The sequence below is a fragment of the Adelges cooleyi genome, unplaced genomic scaffold (assembly GCF_023614345.1).
Source record: "Adelges cooleyi isolate 19-005CV unplaced genomic scaffold, UGA_ACOO_1.1 ACOO_flye_CR_arks_rails_tigmint_CR_PRNA_446, whole genome shotgun sequence".
Lineage (NCBI taxonomy): Eukaryota > Metazoa > Arthropoda > Insecta > Hemiptera > Adelgidae > Adelges > Adelges cooleyi.
This window is the reverse complement of record NW_026096129.1, coordinates 1060060-1078545: the sequence shown is the minus strand read 5'-3', so window position 1 is coordinate 1078545 and position 18486 is coordinate 1060060. Positions and strand designations below refer to the sequence as shown.

The 18486-nt window shown below is 31.8% G+C and overlaps 2 protein-coding genes across 3 annotated transcripts in view; both read left to right on the top strand.

Annotated features, from left to right (window-relative positions):
• The window catches only part of LOC126842118 (protein mono-ADP-ribosyltransferase PARP12-like), a 48472-nt gene that overhangs the window by 9965 nt on the left and 20021 nt on the right, over positions 1-18486 (top strand). The window lies entirely within an intron of this gene.
• On the top strand, positions 3786-11016 carry LOC126842116 (uncharacterized). Of its 2 annotated transcripts, none has more exons than XM_050579007.1 (2): positions 3786-3854; positions 9494-11016. In XM_050579007.1, the coding sequence occupies exon 2, from the start codon at positions 9523-9525 to the stop codon at positions 10975-10977; it is 1455 nt and encodes a 484-aa protein (XP_050434964.1). In that variant the 5' UTR covers positions 3786-3854; positions 9494-9522; the 3' UTR covers positions 10978-11016. The 2 variants fall into 2 exon arrangements, with proteins under 2 accessions (XP_050434964.1, XP_050434965.1); XM_050579008.1 differs by lacking the exon at positions 3786-3854 and adding an exon at positions 9267-9412.

Sequence of the window (18486 nt, the reverse complement as noted above, 5' to 3'; positions counted from 1 at the left end):
AAAATTATATGTACAAGTACACTGTAATTTTGCGTTCTATTTATTATACATCAGCCAAGAAACTTTGTCCAAAAACCGAATAAATTTGACTTTTGTAGTAGTTAATTAACAGATCATGCCAAAGTAGCAATTGAATTTAGCAACCGTATCAGTATAGCTTGACTCGATGGTTGGTAAAGTAAAGGGTGCAAATCTTTTTCAAGTATTGGTTTGCAAATATCTGTTTAATAACCGGGTTCTACTGGTACGCTATTGTTTACTAAAACGTTGCAATTTTTTTATCATCAATTACACCAATTATAGTTATAATATATATAGTAATATAATTGTTGTGTATTGCTAAAATTATATAGCAATACTTATTATATTGAACTTGGTTTATGGTCCTGCAACGTTCTTAAAAATGTAGTCGACGTTTTGCTAATCTATATATATATAAATGAATTTCTGTCTGTTTGTCTGTCCTTTATGCATTAGTAAACCGTTCAACCGATCGCCATGAAACTTTGGGAAGTTGTTAAGTTCACTTCCGCAAAGATAACTGGCATAGTAGTAAATTCCAACCCTAACGATGACCTCAACACAAGAACTTTGTGTTTGTAATACGAAATGTAAATAAATTAAATGTAACACAAAATAAACACTTGGTTTGTAACCATGGTAGTCACGGTACTCGAGTAAATGGTTGGTGATGATTAATGGAACAGGCCGATTCTATGTACCACGATTCTGGGCAAGCTTTTAACTGTTAGAACAGGATCTGACACTGAGACTTGGACCCTTGAGTAAGAGGAGGACATAATAACCGAAAAAAGTGTCACATACATAAATCATTTTTCAGCCAAGTCAGCAACCACGAAAAAGCATTTTCATGTCTTGTCGAAGTACCAAATAAATTTCGCTCCTATCACTTACCCATACCCCTACTCCCTTCCCACTACACATCATCTCCTACCCGGATCTCTTATCCTATTTCCCATTCCCAACCCCAACCACATGTCCACATCCCTCATCTCTAATCCCTCATCTTTAATCTCTTATCAGATACGCTTTTCTAACATAACGCTTTTGTCACTAACATTGATTTCGGTTATGTGCCGGACCTAAGACATGAAAATGTCAAAACGCTGTCACGCTGTTATCTGATAAAAGATAAGAGACTAAAAATGAAGGATAAGGGTGGGGTTGGGGATGGCAGTGAGGATGTGAATTATTTTACTCAGCCCTGGCAGACTAAATCTCGGGCAACGCCGGGTCCGGACAGCTTGTAATAAATAAAAACAAATTTAATAACATAATGTATAAAAAAAACATTATATTACAAAAACTAATAAGGAAAAAAAACGATTTTAATATAAGTTTTCAATTTTACACATAACTTTTTGGGCGGAGAAAAGTAAGCTACTTGTCTTATAAGTGAAATAACCCAAGGACAGTAAGAATTAACCAAATTAGAGTCCAGTATCCATTGATTATATTCGAAGCCTTTTCTTGAATGTGATATTACTACTAGATCTAAATAACAGATCTAGTAGAACTGCATACTGCTAAACTAGTTCTATATAATTTAGCATATTTTGATTGAAGGTTTTATAATTAGGTACCGGTCACTAATTCTGTAGCTCGATTACAAACCAACATATCAAGAGGTTAGTATAATAGATGGACCACCGTTAGAGACCATTAGAGACCATCTGGTTACGACGTATAAATAACATTTGAAGGAAATAAGTCAACTCGTCATTGTTACATATTCATAGCTAAAATTAGTGATAAACGTTGATAAACCAAACAAATATCATAAATCAATTCCCCTAAAAGCAAGGAAAGTTCTTCTTTATTTTGCTTTTTAGGTGAAGTTTTAGAGACAAAAATCAAAAGAGGAAAACTACTTATATTGTTTTATAATTTGTAAAAGAGAAGCCGATTCAAAAAACAATACGTTTCATGAACTACATAAACGGTATAATTTTATTACTTAACTGGAACTATTAATATATATTGTTAACACTTATTACATAAAATATAAATTTAAAGAAGTTCTGTAGAATTAAGAGGTTCGGCTTAAAAGTACTCCTAAATTACGACTAATTGATTTGCTTGATTTAATCGTATCAACCGACGATGCACCGATACCCACCACCCAAGGATTCGCCTTGGGAAGACACTTTATGCAAATTGCAGACACTAGTAGTTGAATATTCTCAGAACACTAGGCAATATGCTACATTGACCAATTTTTTCTATATGGTAATTTGATACATTACATATTTTCCGAACTCTTAATATATTAATTGTGATATTTTTTTGGTTTGTCAACGTTAATAGGTATTTCTAGCATAGTCTAAACCAAGCACAGTTCAAACCAAGTACAAGTAAAAAACTTTTCCAGTAATAGTTTACCTAAATGAGGTCCAGTATCTACTTCCTAATCAAATGATCTCTAATGGTGGTCCAATTTTTTAATACTAACCTATTGATATGATGGTTTGTAATCAGAGCCACAAGATTAAAGACCGGTACTTAAATATAGAACCTGTATAGTAGAATAAAAATTGTACCAACATTAGAAACCATCTTATTAGGAAGTAGAAATACCATTTTAAGGATAGGAGGAACTGGCTGTTATTACCTACCAGTCATAAGAATAGATATTTCATAACTATTTAAGTTATAGGACAACTGCCTAGACAATTTTAACTAATAAAGTAAAACGTATTAAAATCAAATGAAAGTAGTCAGAAAATACAAAGTTTCTACAAAATTACATTCAACAAAACGCTTTAAAACAAATCTGTGGATACTGGACCACTTTTTTTACTGGGCATGTATTTGACTTGTACTTGGTTCGGACTGTGCTTGGTTTAGACTATGCTAAAACTACCGCTAAACGAAGACAAACCAAACCAATAACATAAATCTATTCCCCTGGAAGGCGTAGAAGATTAAGGGTTTTTAGGGACAAAGCCAAAATGGGAAAAATTACATATATTGGTTTATAGTTTGTATTCTAGTACGACTGAATTTGCTTGCATATACATATACAAATATTATAGCAAATACAAATTTTGTATTAAAACCAATAATAATACTTAAAAAATGTCTTTTCGCCTTTGTATATTTATTTTTTAGTAGACACATTTTTTGTTATTATGTTTGTATTGATGTAAATGAAATAGGCTTTTGATTGAAAAAATAAGAAGCCGTTTTTTAAAAAAAAAAAAAGATAACCGTTCTCTTTCAAACAAACGCTTTGATACAAATTCGTAAACACTGCACCTCATATATTCTTACTGTGATTGGTTTCGACTTAACTTGTATGAAAATACTAACTACTATTGATATAAATTGACACTATTGTTTATTGATATGTATTTCGCGGTATGTAATTTAATATGTGTGTAGACTAAAAGAATCGTTAGTTTTTATCTTCTAACTAAAATATTAGGTATGTTTTTTTTGTTGTATTAACAGAAATCGTATACTTGTGGAACACACATATGTTATGTTTTTCGATGGTACAAACGCGAAGAAAAAAGATAACAACAATATTTTATAAGCACACCGAACGACTTATTGTTTGAATAAGGGCTTTGTGTAAGCAACGCGTAGGTTTTTTGATAAAATGTATATGTATATTGATGCATAGATGAGGTGTATACGATAAACACGTCATACTAACACAACACCTTGCAAATACGAATTTTTAAAAACATTACATCAACAATTTGTAAGCGCCTCGCGCGACTTTTTGTTTAAATATGTGCTTTATGTAAAAAACAACGACGGTGTTTGTTTGAAAACTGTTTCGATATGCCGCACAAGTACATTGACAGCCGCATCTACAAGTCTGAGTAAGTAAAATCGACACGATTGTCTTTTATCGAAGATATAGCAGCTAATAATTATTACAAAAGTATTATAATATTTCGCAGATTAAGAAATAATTGTAAGAGTTGACAAAATGGCTGTGTTGAAATCATGGTATGTACTAGTTTTTCTAATAACCAGTGTATGGTCTTCCGACGACCAGGTAGAAAAGGAGAGTTATTTAGACAAATTACAAAGCTTAAAGCAATTGGCTACCGGTTACAATAACCAAGACGAATATGTTCGTGAAAAACTGGAAAATTTGTCTGTCTTTGATTTGCGCCAAAAACATTTGGACTTGTACCGTTACCTGGAGTGCGGATACTTTTACAGCACTCTGTTTCATTTGAAATTAATGGGCGATGCGGTTTTCGACAACATCAAAGATATTCTCACGCCAGAGACAATTGAGGATTTCTTGTTCGATAAAGAAGCGTCTATGATGCTCGATTCGTTGTTGGTTCCAAAAAACTATGAGGTAAAAAATCTTTGGTTAGTTTTTATATACACCCGCCAAATAAGGGTTTTCTTTGGGCAAATTGTTAATGACGGTGGTAAGTTTAGTTCGAAAGTTTTAAACAAAACACGACGGATGCATGAATTCGTGTTAACAGAAATTGAAAAAGACTTGGACCGCTGCATGTGTCCATTGGAAAACTCTTTCAACATAAATTACGAAAACCATAATTCGTTGGCAGAGCACCAACTGTCTTTGTGTAATAACTCAGAAGCTGAATCTGCCAGTGCTGCAAACAATGGCAGCGTGATAGATGCAATACGACAGAAAAAAAGATTACTGCATAACAATTTCGAAAAAAACCGTCAGAAAGGACTATTGGAGTTCTCGATGTCCGAATCATTAACGGACGGCTTGTTTCTTTTTCACGACAAGGAAACTTACAAATTGATTATTGACGAATTTGTGGCCGACAATTCTAATAGGTCAACACTCTTTACCACAGCACATTTTCCGGAAATCACAAGTGGGTTGGAGGGAGTCAAAGAACTTAAAAAGAGACAGCGTCAGATTATCGGCACGTTAAAAATAATAATGCTGGAAATGATGTTGTCGTACACCCTTGAAACTTGCCAAAGGCGCCAATCCAATAACTTTTTGAACAACATGAACACGTTCAAACATCAAATCTTAGACAAGTTTATGGACATAATGTCGTTGCATGATAACGGGGCATTCAAAAGCGTCTATGCAAAATTCGAATATTGCTCATCTCTCAATAGAGGGTTAAAAGGTTCCATTTTAGAAGCGAGGTTTGACAGTTGCATGGATATTGTTATAACTCTAATTCAAAAATTGACTAATGAAATTACGAAGAATATTCGTTTACCCAAAATCAAATCAATATTGAACCGTTGTAAAGGCAAGAACTTAATATCAAAGCCTACCGTTGATGACTTTCTTAGAGAAGGCGAAAAGTTTGTCGTTAAAATTGAAAATCATATTATACCACATTCGATCAGGTTGGCGGAATCGTTTTGGATTATGGTCCGTGAAAAAATACTACCTAATACTACTACTACGTCTCGTGATGAAGCTAATTGACCTAAAACATATATTATATAATCATAAAAAATAATTATTCATACTACAATACTAAGGCACTTTTATTTCACCATAATGCACCTTTATTTTAATTTTTTCGATTGTGGATTTATTTAAAATTAGTACAAATAAATGTATAAATGATTATATTTGAAGCCTTTTTTGAATGTGATATCTTTACTACATTTAAATAACAGATCTTGTAGAACTGCATACTGCTAAACTAGTTCTATATAATTTAACATAATTTGATAGTAGGTTCTATGATTAGGTACCGGTCTCTAATTTTGTGGTTCTATTATAAACCAACATATTAAGAGATTAGTATAAAAAAATTGGACCACCATTAGAGACCATCTGGTTAGGAAGTATTAATACCATTTAAAGGATATAAGACAACTGGCCGTCGTTACCTACGTATGATAAGAATAGATTATTTCACAACTCTGTAAGTTATATAACTCAACTGATAAACGTTGCCAAACCAAACAAATATCATAATAAGAAGTAATAATAATTAAAATAATAATAAATATATTTTCCCCTGAAAGGCGTGAAAACTTCATCCTTATTTCGCTTTTTATGTGAAGTCTTAGGGTTTTAGGTCTGGCAAATAGACCAAGAGTAGATCTAAGGAAATCAAAAAAAGAGAAAAAATTACTTATTGACTATAGTCAATGTGTAAGTTGCTATGTGTTACGTAAAATGTGTATCGTTAAACGATACGTTTTGTGTCGTTTGATAATGTAGCCGCAGACAATCAACTGTTAGCATTAAACATTCTTTTAAGTTTTTATAAACGGAGAACTGTTTTTTTCTTATGGAAAACGAGTCGTTTTTAGCCATATCTTGTTTTATGATTATATGTGTTTTAGAACGATTAAATTCGCTTCCACGATAGTACTCTATTGTTAAAAATATTATAGCAAACACAAAGGATGTATCATAACCAACAATAATACTTAAGTATCATCTATTGCTCGCATCGAAGCTAAAAAGCTGCTTTTTCCACCTACGTATGTCTCGTAATGTGGAAAAACACATTTTTTGTTATTGTGTGCATAGTAAATGAGCAGTAAATTTTAGGCAATATTTTTCGTTCATTACGAATAAAATCATTTAAAAAAGTCTATTTTAATGTAATATATTTGTTTTTCACGTATCTCTTCAATAATTGTCCTAATAAATATTAAGACGTAAACTATTAAAATTGTCTTTGGATCTATTAATAAAAAGCTCTCAAAATGTCCAGATTTTTCACAATCATAAATACTTACTAATTTTATAAATTTAGAAAAAATGTATTTTTTGGCTATGTCCAAACTTTTCACAAACATAAGTACAGTATACTCGTAAATTATATCAATTTGGACCTAAACAAATGTATATACAAGTTTGTTACAATAGAGCGTTTTATTTGTTATACATCAGCCAAAAAACTTTGTCCAAAAACCGACTAAATTTGACTTGTGTTGTAGTTAATTAACAGATCATGCCAAAGTAGCAATTGAATTACAGCAACCGTACCAGTATAGCTCGTGACTCGATAGTTATCAAAGTAAACGGTGCGAATCTCATTCAAGTATTGGTTTGCAATTATCTGTTTACTAACCGTGCTCTACAGGTGCGCTATTGTCTAACAAAACGTTGAAATTATTTTTGTCATCAATTACAACGGTTATAGTTTATAGCAATACATACTATATAGAACTTGGTCTATGGTCCTGCAACGTCCTCAAAAATAAAGCAAGCACAGTTCAACCCAAGTACAAGTAAAATACTTTTCCAGTAATAATTTACCTAAATGAGATCCAGTATCTACTGATTCGCATTAAAGCGTTATGTTAGGAAGTATAAATACTATTTTAAGGATAGGAGGAACTGGCCGATATTACCTACCAGTCATAAGAATAGATTATTTCATAACTCTTTAAGTTATAAAACAATTTCCTATACAAATTTAACTAATAAAGTAAAACATATTAAAACTAAATAAAAGTAGTCAGAAGATGCAAAGTTTTTAAAAAATTATATTCAACAAAACGCTTTAATACAAATCTGTGGATACTGGACCCCTTATAGGTAATTTATTACTGGGCAAGTATTTGACTTGTACTTGGTTCAGACTGTGCTTGGTTTAGGCTATGCTAAGACTACCGCTAAACGAAGAAAAACCAAATCGATATCATGAATCTATTCCACTGGAAGGCGTAGAAGATTTAGGGTTTTTAGGGACAAAGCCAAAAAGGGAAAAGTTACATGTATTGTTTTATAGTTTGTATTCTAGAACGACTGAATTTGCTTGCATATTGTTACAAATTTTGTATTAAAACCAATAATAATACTTAAAAAATGTCTTTTTGCCTTTGTATATTTATTTTTTAGTGAACACATTTTCTGTTATTGTGTTTGAATTAAATTAAACGAAATAGGCTGAGCTTTTCGTTGAAAAAATAAGAAGCTGATTCCAAAAAAAAACAAAAATGACCACCGTTCTCTTTCAAATAAACGCTTTGATACAAATTTGTAAACACTGCGCTTCATAATTTCTTACTGTGCTTGGTTTGGACTTAACTTGTATGAAAATACTAACTACTGATTCGCATCGAAGCGTTTATTTCAGTCGTAATAACTCCTGAAACCTGTGACCTCCACGTCTCCACTATACCCCGACCCCACTGTACTGGCTTTTTCTATAGGTATTCATTTATTAATATGTATTTCGCGGTATGTAATCTAATATGTGTGTAGACTAAAGAGATCGTTAGATTTTAAAGAAAATATAATCATATTTTCTTACTAAAAATTAAGCTTGTTTTTTTGTTGTATTAGCAGAAATCGTATACATGTAGAAAACACATTTGTTTTATGTTTTTCGATCATACAAAGGCGAAGATAAAAGATAACAACAATATTTTATAAGCACATCGAACGACTTGTTTAAATTATAGCTTTGTGTAAGCGACGCATAGGTACTTCGACAAAATATATAGGTATATTGATGCACAGATCATAAATCAATTCCCTAAAAGCGAGGAAAGTTCTTCTTTATTTTGCTTTTTAGGTGAAGTTTCAGGGACAAAGCCAAAAAGGGGAAAACTACTTAATTTGTTTTATAGCTTGTATTCTAGAACGACTGAATTTGCTTGCATAATGTTACAAATATTATAATAAATACAAATTTTGTATTAAAACCAATAATAATACTTAAAAAATGCCTTTTTGCCTTTGTATATATTTTTTTTTTAGTAAACACATTTTTTGTTATTATGTTTGTATTGATGTAAATGAATAGGCTTTTGGTTGAAAAAATAAGGAGCCGTTTCTAAAAAAAAAAAAAAAAACCGTTCTTTTTGAAAAAAACGCTTTGATACAAATTCGTAAACACTGCACCTCATATTTTCTTACTGTGATTGGTTTGGACTTAACTTGTATGAAAATACTAACTACTATTGATATATATTGACACTATTGTTTATTGATGTGTATTTCGCGGTATGTAATTTAATATGTGTGTAGACTAAAAGGATCGTTAGTTTTTACAGAAAATATTAGCATATTTTCTAACTAAAATATAAGGTATGTTTTTTTTTGTTGTATTAACAGAAATCGTATACTTGTGGAACACACATATGTTTTTCGATGGTACAAACGCGAAGAAAAAAGATAACAACAATATTTTATAAGCACACCGAGCGACTTATTGTTTGATTAAGAGCTTTGTGTAAGCAACGCGTAGATATTTTGATAAAATGTATATGTATATTGATGCTTAGATGAGGTGTATACGATAAACACGTCATACTAACACAACACCTTGCAAATACGAATTTTCAAAATCATTATATCAACAATTTAAAAGCGCCTCGCGCGACTTTTTGTTTAAATAAGTGCTTTATGTAAAAAACAACGACGGTATTTGTTTGAAAACTGTTTCGATATGCCGCACAAGTACATTGACAGCCGCATCTACAAGTCTGAGTAAGTAAAATCGACACGATTGTCTTTTATCAAAGATATAGCAGCTAACAATTAATACAAAAGTATTATAATATTTCGCAGATTAAGAAATAATTGTAAGAGTTGACAAAATGGCTGTGTTGAAATCATGGTATGTACTAGTTTTTCTTATAACCAGTGTATGGTCTTCCGACGACCAGGTAGAAAAGGAGAGTTATTTAGACAAATTACAAAGCTTAAAGCAATTGGCTACCGGTTACAATAACCAAGACGAATATGATCGTAAAAAATTGGAAAATTTGTCTCTCGTTGATTTGCGCCAAAAACATTTGGACTTGTACCGTTACCTGGAATGCGGATACTTTTACAGCACTCTGTTTCATTTGAAATTAATGGGCGATGCGGTTTTCGACAACATCAAAGATATTCTCACGCCAGAGACAATTGAGGATTTCTTGTTCGATAAAGAAGCGTCTATGATGCTCGATTCGTTGTTGGTTCCAAACAACTATGAGGTAAAAAATCTTTGGTTAGTTTTTATATACACCCGCCAAATAAGGGTTTTCTTTGGGCAAATTGTTAATGACGGTGGTAAGTTTAGTTCGAAAGTTTTAAACAAAACACGACGGATGCACGAATTCGTGTTAACCGAAATTGAAAAAGACTTGGACCGCTGCATGTGTCCATTGGAAAACTCTTTCAACATAAATTACGAAAACCATAATTCGTTGGCAGAGCAACAACTGTCTTTGTGTAATAATTCAGAAGCTGAATCTGCCAGTGCTGCAAACAATGGCAGCGTGATAGATGCAATACAACAGAAAAAAAGATTACTGCATAACAATTTCGAAAAAAACCGGCAGAGAGGACTATTGGAGTTCTCGATGTCCGAATCATTAACGGACGGCTTGTTTCTTTTTCACGACAAGGAAACATACAAATTGATTATTGACGAATTTGTGGTCGACAATTCCAATAGGTCAACACTCTTTATCAGCGCACCTTTTCCGAATATCACAAGTGGGTTGGAGGGAGTCAAAGTACTTAAAAAGAGACAGCGTCAGATTATCGGCACGTTAAAAATATTAATGCTGGAAATGATGTTGTCTTACACTCTTAAATCTCAAGATCGGAAAAGCGACCAATTCATTGAGTTTTTGAACTACACAAACACGTTCAAATTACAAATCGTAGGCAAGTTTATGGACATAATGTCGTTGCACGATAATGTGGCATTCAAAAACGTCTATGAAATATTCGCAAGTTGCCTATTGCACGAGAAAGATCTCTTTAGTTTTATCAAATGCATGAGCAAGGTTCAACAAAAAATGTATAGGTTGATTAATGTAATCACGAATAATATTCTTTTACCCAAAATCAAATCAATAGTGAGCGATTGTGAAGGCGAGAACGTAATATCAAAGCCTACCGTTGAAGACTTTCTTAGAGTAGGCAAAATGTTTGTAGATAAAATTGAAAATCATATTATACCACATTCGATCAGGTTGGCGGAATCGTTTTGGATTATGGTCCGTGAAAAAATACTAACTAATACTTCTACTACGTCTCGCGATGAAGCTAATTGACCTAAAACATATTATATTATATAACCATAAAAAATAATTATTCATACTACAACACTATGGCACTTTTATTTTACCATAATGCACCTTTATTTTAATTTTTTCGATTGTGGATTTATTTAAAATTAGTACAAATAAATGTATAAATGATTATATTCGAAGCCTTTTTTGAATGTGATATCTTTACTACATTTAAATAACAGATCTTGTAGAACTGCATACTGCTAAACTAGTTCTATATAATTTAACATAATTTGATAGTAGGTTCTATGATTAGGTACCGGTCTCTAATTTTGGTGGTACGATTACAAACCAACATATTAAGAGGTTAGTATACAAAAATTGGACCACCATTAGAGACCATCTAGTTAGGAAGTAGTAATACCATTTAAAGGATATAAGACAACTGGCCGTCGTTACCTACGTATGATAAGAATAGATTATTTCATAACTCTGTAAGTTATATAACTCAACTGATAAACGTTTGACAAACCAAACAAATATCATAATAAGAAGTAATAATAATTAAAATAATAATAAATATATTTTCCCCTGAAAGGCGTGAAAACTTTATCCTTATTTCGCTTTTTATGTGAAGTCCTAGGGTTTTAGGTTTGGCAAATAGACCAAGATTAGATCTAAGGAATATTTGATAATCATATCGCAGGACTTATTGTTTAAATAAGAGCTTTCTGTAAGCGACGCATAGGTATTTTGATAAAATATATTGGTATATTGATGCATAGATGAGGTGTATACACGTAATGAGGTCATATTAACAAAACACTTTGCAAATACGGATTTTCAAAATCATTATATCAACAATTTGTAAGCGCCTCGCGCGACTTTTTGTGTAAATAAGAGTTTTAAGGTACCTCTGAATTTGAAAATTGCATGAGCAATTTAAAAGATGACATTCAATGGTTGATTGATGAAATTACGAAGGAATTTCGTTAACCCAAAATTAAATCACTAGTGAGCGATTGTCAAGGCAAGAACGTAATATCAAAACCTACCGTTGATGACTTTCTTAGAGTAGGCAAAATGTTTGTAGACAAAATTGAAAATCATATTATACCACATTCAATCTGGTTGATAGAATCGTTTTGGATTATGGTCCAAGACAAAATACTACCGAATGCTCCTACTAAAATGTCTCGCTTTGAAGCTAAATACCTATAACATATTTATTATTTATAATCATAAAAAAAGTACAAATAAATGTATGTACATGTACATGTAGAATTTTATTTATTATACGTCAGGAGTCCAGGAACTTATTAGGGTAAGCGTCGAGAAAAAAAAACCATTGTGCCTTTCAAGAGGTATTACTTTGGTCTGCACATTTTTCAGTCCAAACAGAAATTTGATTTTTGTAGTGGTTCAAATTATTTCAAAGTAACAATTGAATTACTGCAATCGTATAGCCGTTGACTTGATGGTTAGCAAAGTAAACGGTGCGAATCTCATTCAGATATTGTTTTTTTCAGTTTTGACTAGGTATTATTTACATGGACCATGTCGTATGGTTTAAATACAAATACCTGTGAAATAACCGTGCTCTACTGGTGCGGTATTATTTACTAGCAATACATATTATATAGAACTTGGTCTATGGTCCTTCAATGTCCTTAAAAATTTTGTCGTAGTTTTGCTAATAATAAATAAAAATAAATTTTAGAAACATAATGTATAACAAAACGTATTATATAAATATTGCAAACAGTAGTGAGAAAAAAAACACAGTTTTTATATAAGTTTTTAATCTCACCCATAACTAATTGCCATATAAGAAAAAAAATACAAGTTAGAATAGAATCGTTGTCTTGAATGTGATGTTATTACTACATCTAAATCACAGGTCTACAAGATCTGAATAATGCTAAACTAGTTCTATATAATTTAGCATAATTTGATAGTAGGTTCTAAAATTAGGTACCTAGCTTTAACCTTAATTCTCCATTACAAACCATCATATTAGGAGGTTAGTATAATAATATTGGACCAACATTGGAGACCATCTGGTTAGGAAGTATAAATACCATTTGAAGGATATAAGAAACTGACCGTTGTTACCTACTCATTATAGGAATAGATTATACAATGTAGAAAACCGACAAACAACTGTTAGCATCAAACGTTTACAGTAAGTTTTTACATTAAAACAACTGTTGTACTTTACAAACACAATTTAATATTATTACTATTTTAAGCTTCGATGCAAAGCGATAGGGTATTGGTTTTACTCTGATGTATGTTTTTTTTTATCTGTATACACTGTAACTTTTTTAATACTGGACCAATTCCTTTGAATAGCATATCTTTAAATCACAAAATTTCATCCAGTTGGTACTTTGGAGGGAGTAAAAGTTGAAAAAGTTTACTTCTTCACAGTCGAAATTTGAAAAAACAAAAAAAAAAACCGTATGAGTTTTTAAGTTAGAACTTTTACTAGCTATAATTTCGAGAAAAAAAGTCGGATCGAGGTGAAATTTATAAGAAATATTTATTTGGTATGCCCGCACACGTCAGTTGTATCAAATTTAAATTAAACCCATTTTCCACCCCCCTAGAGGGGGTTCAGTTTTTTTAGTTTTTTTAGTTTTTTAACCATAATTTTAAGACCTATAGGTTGAAATTTGTCAGTAGTTAGAACTCATATGTATTCATAACATATCATACGGAAATTAAATTCGGCACTACAGTTTTTCTTAAATTTTCGGAAAACTGTGTTTTCGCAGATTGCGTATATTTTAACAAAAACACCTAAATTCTTAAAAAAAAAATTATCAAATCACTAAAACAACTTTATGTAGATCTATGCTGAATGATACTTTTAAGTTTTGTGCTCAAGTACCACTTTTGACTTTAAGTTTACACAAATTCAATTTTTTTTTTTTTTTACTTTAGTTCTTTCTGGCTGTTTAAAATTGAGGACTGATATGAAATTCGTAATCACCGACCCCAAAAATTAAATTAAAATTTTTTTTATTTGAAAGTGATTTTATCCGAGAGGACTATTACAGTAGAATAAAGGCATAATGGAATCAAAGCAACGAGGAGACGGAGGTCACAGGTCTACAGGAATTATTATAAATTAAAGTGACAAAATTGAATAAAATCACTTTCAAATAAACGCTTTGATGCTTATTGTAAATACAGCATCTCAATTAAAGACTTTTGCCCCCCGTTCCCACTATGCCCCGACTGTTCTGTTTTTTTTTTATGGAAAGCAAGCTGTTTCTTAGCCATACTTTGTTTTATAATTTGTGTTTTAGAACGACTGAATTTGCTTGCATGATAGTACCATATCGTTACAAATATTATAGCAAGTACAAAGTATGTATAATAACCGACAATAATACTTAAATATCATTTATTGTTCGCATCAAAGCTAAACAAGCTGGTTTTTCCATATACGTTTATTCCGTAATAAGATATATACGATTAACATGTAATAAGGTTATACTAACAAAACACCTTGTGCATTCGAGTATTTAAAAACATAATATCAACAATTTATAAGCGTCTCACGCGACTTTTTGTGTAAATAAGTGCTTTATGTAAAAAATAACGAAGGTATTTTTTTGAAAACTGTTGAAACTATTTTTACCGTGTACAAGCTGTCCGAATCCGGCGTAGTTCAAAATTTAGTTTGCCAGGGCTGAGTAAAATAATTCCCATTCCTCCCCTATCCCTATCCCCATTCCTACTCCCTTACCTCATCTCTAATCTCTTATCAGATAACAGCGTGAAAGCGTTTTTGTGACACATTTTTCGGTTATTATGTCCTTCTTTTACTCAAGGGTCCAAGTCTCAGTCCAAGATCCCGTTCCAACAGTTAAAAGCTTGCCTACAACCGTGGTACATAGAATCGGCCTGTTTCTTTAACCTACCATTCGCTCGAGTACCGTGGTTACCATGGCTACAAACCAAATGTTAATTTCGGGTTAGAAACGGAAAATATTTCGTATTTAAAGTACAAAGTTCGTGTTTGAGACCATCTTAAGGGGTGAAATTTTAGAAAAGTACTATGCTAGTTAGGTTGACGGGAGTGTACTCAACAGCTTCCCAAAGTTTCATGGCGATCGGATGAATGGTGTACTAATGCATAAAGGACAAACAAACAGACAGATATTCATTTATATGTATATATATTACAACAAATTTAATAATATATTTATAGCAGTACATGTCTCGTTGAAGTACCGAATAAATTTAAAGTAGTGGTGGAATTATAGATAAAGCTGGTATCTGAGGTGGCTAGTAAACATATCAATTATCTGGCTGATATTTTAGTGTTTATTTTTATGCTTTTGGTTGAAAAAATAAGATCCGATTCCAAAAAAAAAATTTGTTTTATAATCTAATTAACCCTTTGTTATATGATGACCACTTCATCAATATAGGTAAATTTATAAAAATAAATATCGGCAGTGCTTCCGACGACTCGAGACTGATTACTAAACAATCAAATTAACTTAATGTTTAGTTGCAAAATGTAAAACAATATAAAAGACAATTAAATTCAATGATTTTTTGTCAGTCGACTTTACCGTAGCCATATGTCATCAGTCAAGAGTACTCGGTTGTCGTTGTCCGTCTACCAGGTTTAAGTTCGAGAGTTCGTTCATTAACGCCTAGTAGTCTATCCTCTTTCCTCGTGCACTTGTCTTGCGATTCGTTCGCACCTGGTAACTATCCTTTCTCAATCTCTAATTCTTTTTAATCCAGTGTAAACAACGGCTCTTCGACATCCGCGAAGAACCCGGACGGCAATCCGTTATAGTACAGTGCTTTGGTAAGTATCAGTGTTTCAGATAAATAACCAGTGTATACATCAAGAATAGAGCTTTGAGTATTTCTATTATTATCTTTTTGTCGTACGACACTTTTATTACATAACTGGAACTATTAATATATATAGTTAACACTTATTACATAAAATATAAATTTAAAGAAGTTCTGTAGAATTAAGAGGTTCTGCTTAAAAGTACTCCTAAATTACGACTAATTGATTTGCTTGATTTACTCGTATCAACCGACGATGCACCGATACCCACCACCCAAGGATTCGCCTTGGGAAGACACTTTATGCAAATTGCAGACACTAGTAGTTGAATATTCCCAGAACACTAGGCAATATGCTACATTGACCATTTTATTCTATATGGCAATTTGATACATTACATATTTTCCGAACTTTTAATATATTAATTATGATATTTTTTTGGTTTGTCAACGTTTATAGGTATTTCTAGCATAGTCTAAGCCAAGCACAGTTCTAACCAAGTACAAGTAAAAAACTTTTCCAGTAATAATTTACCTAAATGAGGTCCAGTATCTACAGATTCGCATTAAAGCGTTATGTTTATTGTGAATTTTTTGAAACATTGCATCTTCTGACTTCTTTCATTTTAGCGTATTATATTTTACTAAATTAGTTATGCTATTCTAGGTAGTTGTCTTTTATACCTTACAGAATTGTGAAATAATCTATTCTTATGTTAGGTAGGTAACGACGACTAGTTGTCTTAGGTGTTTCAAATAGTATTTATACTTCCTAATCAGATGATTTCTAATGGTGGTCCAATTTTTTTATACTTACCTTTTGATATGATGGTTTGTAATCAGAGCCACAAGATTAGAGACCGGTACCTAAATATAGAACCAGTGTAGTAGAATAAAAATTGTACCAACATTAGATACCATCTTATTAGGAAGTATAAATACCATTTTAAAAATAAGAGGAACTGGCTGTTATTACCTACCTGTCATAAGAATAGATTATTTCATAACTCTTTAAGTTTTAGGACAACTGCCTAGAAAATTTTAACTAATAAAGTAAAACGTATTAAAATCAAATAAAAGTAGTCAGAAAATACAAAGTTTCTACAAAATTACATTCAACAAAACGCTTTAAAACAAATCTATGGATACTGGACCACTTTTATTACTGGGCATGTATTTGACTTGTACTTGGTTCGGACTGTGCTTGGTTTAGACTATTCTAAAACTACCGCTAAACGAAGACAAACCAAACCAATATCATGAATCTATACCCCTGGGAGGCGTAGAAGATAAAGGGTTTTTAGGGACAAAGCCAAAATGGGAAAAATTACATATATTGTTCTATAGTTTGTATTCTAGAACGACTGAATTTGCTTGCATATTGTTACAAATATTATAGCAAATACAAATTTTGTATTAAAACCAATAATAATACTTAAAAAATGTCTTTTCGCCTTTGTATATTTATTTTTTAGTAAACACATTTTTTGTTATACTGTTTGTATTGATGTAAATGAAATAGGCTTTTGGTTGAAAAAATAACAAGCCGTTTCTAAAAAAAAAAAAGATAACCGTTCTCTTTCAAAAAAACGCTTTGATACAAATTCGTAAACACTGCACCTCATACTTTCTTACTGTGATTAGTTTGGACTTAACTTGTATGAAAATACTAACTACTATTGATATATATTGATACTATTGTTTATTTATATGTATTTCGCGGTATGTAATTTAATATGTGTGTAGACTAAAAGGATCGTTAGTTTTTACAGAAAATATTAGCATATTTTCTAACTAAAACATAAGGTATGTTTTTTTGTTGTATTAACAGAAATCGTATACTTGTGGAACACACATATGTTATATGTTTTTCGATGGTACAAACGCGAAGAAAAAAGATAACAACAATATTTTATAAACACACCGAGCGACTTATTGTTTGATTAAGAGCTTTGTGTAAGCAACGCGTAGGTATTTTGATAAAATATAAATGTATATTGATGCATAAATGAGGTGTATACGATAAACACGTCATACTAACACAACACCTTGCAAATACGAATTTTTAAAAACATTATATCAACAATTTGTAAGCGCCTCGCGCGACTTTTTGTTTAAATATGTGCTTTATGTAAAAAACAACGACGGTATTAGTTTGAAAACGGTTTCGATACGTCGCACAAGTACATTGACAGCCGCATCTACAAGTCTATGTAAGTAAAATCGACACGATTGTCTATTATCGATGATAACTGTAAATAATTATTACAAATATATTGTAATTTTTCGCAGATTAAGCAATAATTGTGAGAGGTGACAAAATGGCTGTGTTGAAATCATGGTATGTAGTAGTTTTTCTTATAACCAGTATATGGTCTTCCGACGACCAGGTAGAAAAGGAGAGTTATTTAGACAAATTACAAAGCTTAAAGCAATTGGCTACCGGTTACAATAACCAAGACGAATATGATCGTAAAAAATTGGAAAATTTGTCTCTCGTTGATTTGCGCCAAAAACATTTGGACTTGTACCGTTACCTAGAGTGCGGATACTTTTACAGCACTCTGTTTCATTTGAAATTAATGGGCGATGCGCTTTTCGACAACATCAGAGATATCCTAACGCCAGAGACACTTGAAGATTTCTTGTTCGATAAAGAAGCGTCTATGATGCTCGATTCGTTGTTGGTTCCAAAAAACTATGAGGTAAAAAATCTTTGGT

Excerpts from the sequence above, each read along its gene's own strand:
- LOC126842116 (XM_050579007.1), top strand. The coding sequence starts at position 9,523 with ATGGCTGTGTTGAAATCATGGTATGTACTAGTTTTTCTTATAACCAGT.